General features: G+C 48.1%; 1 protein-coding gene across 2 annotated transcripts in view; it reads left to right on the top strand.

The window, feature by feature from the left end:
• Positions 1-5784, top strand: part of zbtb46 (zinc finger and BTB domain containing 46) — an 89208-nt gene that overhangs the window by 18548 nt on the left and 64876 nt on the right. For both annotated transcript variants that reach the window (XM_042097688.1, XM_042097687.1), the window contains exon 2: positions 1061-2154. In XM_042097688.1, coding sequence (XP_041953622.1) covers positions 1098-2154 — 1057 coding nt within the window. In that variant the 5' untranslated portion in view covers positions 1061-1097. The remainder of the gene's footprint in view (positions 1-1060; positions 2155-5784) is intronic.

The raw sequence follows: 5784 nt of genomic DNA, 5'->3' as shown, positions 1-5784 counted from the left end.
TTGTCAGTTAGTGGAGTGATCAAGTGGAAAATGGGTCTGCCAAATAGACTATTCATTTTGGAGAGTGAGGGTGATGGCAGCAGCCCAGTGGAGGGCCACCAGCAGCAGGAGCAAAGCCTCCCAAGGAGGGAGAGGGTCGGGGCAGCGGCAGAGCCCGGGGGTGGGGACCAGGAGGCCTCCATGGGGTGTGTTGAGTGAGATGGGTGGGGTTGTTTGAGTCAAATCAAGAGGGATTTCTCTGACATAATGCCTCAGTTCCAGGGTGTTTTTTATTGGTTTACGAGGGAAAGATGGTGAACTTCATACAGCATCTCAACTACACATTTTGCCCTTTCGATTTCCTCTTTTCCACCACAAAAAAAAACTTTAAAGTGATAGATTATACTTTACTTTCGTTTCGGGGACAATAATACAACTGGTGTCAGATGTTATCTATTGACATTTTTGCTACTGAAAATGTACCCATGCCAGTCTGCTATGAGTAATAGCATTCTGAGAATGGAAACTGCTATGACTGTTGTGAGATACCCAACGATTAAACCAGTGTCCTCTGTCCTTACTGGTACTGGTACCGGCCCTATTTAACGCTCAGCTGTATCCAGATACTGAAGCAAGGCACAAATTTGTTTTTTTTTTCAACTGTAGACACCTCACTCTAATAACGAGTATATTTAGCGTAAAGTGTAAACAGACACAGTGTGCACTGTCAAACCAGCCTCAAACAGAGATAATCTGTAAAGCAATTAGTGCGGTGGCTTCACTAAACTGTATTGCGTGTTTATTACATGTGACAAAAGAGATACAAGATCATTTAGAGTATTTAATCAGAAAATATGAGTAAGCGCTCCATGACATGTCATTGATATCCACACACAGATGGCAAACAATGAGCCCTTTGTGTGTAAGAAGATGCAATTTTCAACTACCCAACTATTTTGTATAAGCAGAACATATATTTACACATGTATGGGTACATTCGCATTCTCAGCTCTTCCCTGAAACTCCATTAACCAGAATGCATCTGTGCTTTTTTTTTGTGTGTGTTTGTCCTTTCCATTAGACTCTCTTCAGTGAGAAGCGACCTACCAGATAGTCCAATGAATAACAGGAAGGAAGACATGGAGATCACTTCCCACTACCGACAGCTCCTCCGGGAGCTGAACGAGCAGCGTCAGCATGGCATCCTGTGCGACGTGTGCGTCATCGTGGAGGGCAAGATCTTCAAGGCGCACAAGAACGTGCTGCTGGGCAGCAGCCGCTACTTCAAGACGCTCTACTGCCAGGTCAAGAAGGTGTCCGAGCAGGCGGCCACCATCACGCACCTGGACATCGTGACGGCGCAGGGCTTCAAGGCCATCTTGGACTTTATGTACTCGGCGCACCTTGCGCTCACCAGCAAGAATGTCATCGAGGTGATGTCGGCGGCCAGCTACCTGCAGATGACCGACATCGTGCAGGCGTGCCACGGCTTCATCAAGGCGGCGCTGGACATCAGCATCCGCTCGGAGCTGGCCGACGAGCTGGCCGAGTTCGAGATGGCCGCCGCTGTGGGGTCAGGGGTCGGCGGAGGAGGCGGCGGTGGAGGAGGAGGAGGAGGGGGCGTGGTGGTGGTGCCGGGGGGAGGTGTTGTCGGGGGAGCCTCGGAGGCACTGGCGTCCATGATCTCGGGCCGCAGCTCGTCTCCGTGGCTAGCGCGCCGCACCAGCCCGGCCAACTCGTCGGGCGACTCGGCCATCGCCAGCTGCCACGAGGGCGGCAGCAACTACGGCAAGGAGGACCAGGAGCCGCCCAAGAGCCACGAGAGCCAGGAGGACGCCTGCTCGCAGTCCCTCTGGCCCGCAGACTACCGCTCCGTCCAGGTCAAAGAGGAGCAGGTCTCCCCCTCGAACTTACAGGACGGCCCCGGTGGCGGCGGCAGAGGGGGTGGCAGCGGCGGCCGAGGTGCCCAGAGCGGCGGTGGCCCCCCGGGGGAGCAGGGCGCCGGGGGCGAGGGCGGCTGGCAGCCCTCCGGTTCCGGGCGGAGGAAGAATCGCAAGAACAAGGACACGGTGCGGCACATCACCCAGCAGGCGGACGGGGACAGCCGGGCCACGTCGCCACTGCCCTCCATGCTCGCCTCAGCAGGCTGGAACTTCGGCAACCAGGACATGCCAGGTAGGACAAGCTGGAGTGGACCGGACCGCGGGGTCTGGGGCAGCCGTGGAGGGAGGGAGGGAATTGAGGAAGGGAGGGAGAGAGAGAGTGGAAGGGAAGGAAAGAGGGAAGGAGGGAGGGAAGAGAGGAGGTCATTTGGGGAGAAGTGGGGAGATGCTTTGAAAACTTCTGAATGGTTTGAATGTCTTAATTGTGGATCTTGTATTTTATGTGGCCGTTGTGCACTTTGAAAAGTGTGATGGAATTAAGTAGTCAGACTACTGGGTAGCTTTTATGTTCTTTTGACATTTTCTTATGTCACTTTTAATGAGCCATTTTATGATAAAGGGTTTGGAACTATTGGTGGAGGGAGAAGTGTTCCAAAAGAGCTTTGTGAAGTTTCCTGTTTCGTGGCTGTTCTACTGTTCAGTTCTTTTAGAAACTACACTTGCAGCACTATTACACAAATACTAAAATAATAATAATAAACAATGGTTATACATTGTTGTAGTATATAAGTACATTGCAATCAGAGAAAAATAAGTTCAAAATGACAGTTGTATTCATACAATTCAACTTGTAGAACAGCACTGACTCTGGCACAGATTTGGTTTCTTTTACTACTGGTTGTAGACAGATGTGCTGAAATGCTGTTGGCGTACCACACCTCCATTTCACAAAGACAAAACACACTGTAGTCATGCCACGATTCTATCAAATAAATACTGATCTGACAGAGGGTGCTTTTAAAGAAGGTGTGAAAAGCTTCCCCTGGGGATAGCTCTTCATGTCCTTAATAAATGTCTATCCAAGGAGCTCTCTCTCTCTTTCTCTCTCTCTCCCTCTCTCCCCAGTCAACCTACTAAACAAAACGGGAGCATTTGAAAGGGGGGGTGGCGAGAGAAAGCCCTACCTGTCCCTTCTGCATTTAGCAGCAGAGAGTTGATAGGTATGTAGATCATTATAAAAGTGAGGCAACACTAATCTCCTGTGTATTGAAGGAGTTGGCTGAGAAATGGGTACACACAGACACTCACTCACTCAAACACACACAGACACAGACACACACACACACACACACACACACACACACACACACACACACACACACACACACACACACACACACACACACACTCTTTGAGAAAACAGGATAATTGAATTGACCTCACTAGCTGCGAGGATTAAAGAGGTGGCCTGTCTTCCTGATTGGAGGCTCCTCCCCTCAGGGGGCTTAGGGAAGGTCCTGTAAAGAGTAACTGCGTTGGGAGGAGGGGACGTGTGTGTGTGTGTGTGTGTGTGTGTGTGTGTGTGTGTGTGTGTGTGTGTGTGTGTGTGTGTGGTGTGTGTGTGCGCGCATGTGTGTGTGTGTGTGTGTGTGTGTGTGTGTGTGTGTGCGTGTGCGCGTGTGTGTGTGTGTGTGTGTGTGTGTGTGTGTGTGTGAGTGTGTGCGCATGTGTGTGTGTGTGTTGGGGATGGGAGGGGGAAGGGGGGGAAACAGAGATCTACATTAGCTTATAATGAGTAGACGTGCTTAACTCTAAACCCGTCGGAGTGTGGTAGAGAGAGAGAGCTGGCCTGGTGCGGAACTCTCCACTTCACACACTTCCAGAGCTAGGCCACAGGTAAACCTAGACGCAGGTGACGCCATAGCCACAGCTAAGTTCACCACAGGGGTAAATCCATGTCTACCTGTCCTACTCCCAAGCCTACAATACGACAGATTCACTCCACTTTAGAGCAGTCCTGTAATAGGCACCTGGAGTTCCGTTATGCAGGCTGCTGACTAGTTTTAAAGCAGGGGTATCAAACTCCCAGCCTGCGGGCCAAATCCGGCCCGCGTCCGGTCCAATTCTGGCCCGCGACGTATGTCAAAATAATAATGTAATCCGGCCCTTGAGGGTATTTTTAATTGCGTCAAACAACGATACTGATTAAAATAGACGATAGATCCTAGGCTACTCTCCCCCACTATTTGCTAAACATCCAGAGCTTGATTCAAACCCAAAATCGCTGCACAAAGTTTTCAGGAAATACTTGTATTACACGCGAGAAACACGAAGACATGCATTTGTAATGACGCGATGCAGGCCATAGTTTTGCACAAATTGAAGCAGAAATAGGCCTACACCAAATGTTGAAAAACGAATGAAGTCTTAGGTAGGCTATGTTATTCACCTATTCTGATTCTGAAGGAGAATATCCTTTTGGAGATTATGATCGATCGTCTATTGACAGTGATAGTCACGGTGCGTCTGTGAACAGAGGTGCGTCTTTACGTGTATACAACGGTGTCCACTAAGCATAGGCTACCATGCTTATTTCGACCCTCTGCCCAACATAGCTCGGAGGTTGCAGTGGTAATCGTGATGATAGTGTCCGTAATGGACGTGGTACAGACAGCAGGGCTAGTAGAAATAGGGCTCTGAAGAACTACAAAGTCACCCTCGATAGGAACTGATTTGACCAGGTTTATTGTAGGCCTTGTAGTTATAGGCCAGTAATAGTTTACTATTGTTGGTATAGGCCTACATCTTTAGGTGTTTTCCTACAGTAGGACTTTATCTCTGACCACTTTCAAGCCATGGCCTTTTGAAATTTTGATATAAAAATCCAATGGTGTTGCTTTCTTAACCCTGACGCCTATTGCCAGGTTAAAAAAAGTTATGAGAGGAAAATATTTTTATTTGGTGTGAAACACACACATAGGCCTACCTGTTTTTATGCTTTTTTGTTTGTTTTTTGTTTGTATTAATATTTATTTGATCATTATTTTATTTAGAAGCTACAAGGTTGCTAGCACAGGTGTCTAAAAATAGATAAAAAATACTTGCACTTTCTGTTTGTAGTTTTGTGTTTGAAAATACAGTATTTGAAAAAAACATTGCATTTTAGGAAATAGCCGTTCTTTTTTGTATTATTCTTTAACACTGATGTGGCCCTCCAATCAGATGACATTGGCAGAAGTGGTCCCCAGCTCATTTGAGTTTGAGACCCCTGTTTTAAAGGCTACCGATTAACACTACTCTCTACTATCTCTGGTTGCATGTGTCACCAATGTTATGGTCAGTTACTCGTCAGTTACTGGTTACATGGTCAGTTACTCGACAAGTTCGCCCAGAGCTGCAAAACTATGCTGTGCCACCATGCATACATGAACCATAAATGCCATGTATGTTCAGATTGCCATGGTGTGGCCTACATGGTACTCAGCTGACCCAAGTTGTCAGTAATACGATGACTGACATGTTTAGTAATGCACAGTATAGCTAGGCTTTGGGCAGAGTGAGATTTAAGATTTAAGTAAGAATGAGCCGTGCGCGGGGGGTAATGATTTAATCTCGTTCTAAACGAGGGCGAGTTCACATCCCAGTGGTCATCTGGGTTTCTCTCTCCACTCATCGTATGTAAATATTGGCCCCGTGACGACTACTTTCCGCCGCAAATGTGTGTCAGTCGAAAGGAGAATGTGGAGGGACTGAGAGAGTGAGAAGGTGATGCCCTGATCGGCCATATCGTGGACTTTCCCCCACGAAGGGACTGTTTCAGTTCCGTCACCTGCTCCGCTGGCCTCACAGTTCGCAACATCGCGTTGACATCAGGAGGTTCATTTTTGGCAAAAACACTGAAAACTTTCCCATGATGTTTCGG

The sequence above is a fragment of the Alosa sapidissima genome, chromosome 7 (genome assembly GCF_018492685.1).
Source record: "Alosa sapidissima isolate fAloSap1 chromosome 7, fAloSap1.pri, whole genome shotgun sequence".
Taxonomy (NCBI): domain Eukaryota; kingdom Metazoa; phylum Chordata; class Actinopteri; order Clupeiformes; family Clupeidae; genus Alosa; species Alosa sapidissima.
This window is presented reverse-complemented; position numbering and strand designations above follow the sequence as displayed.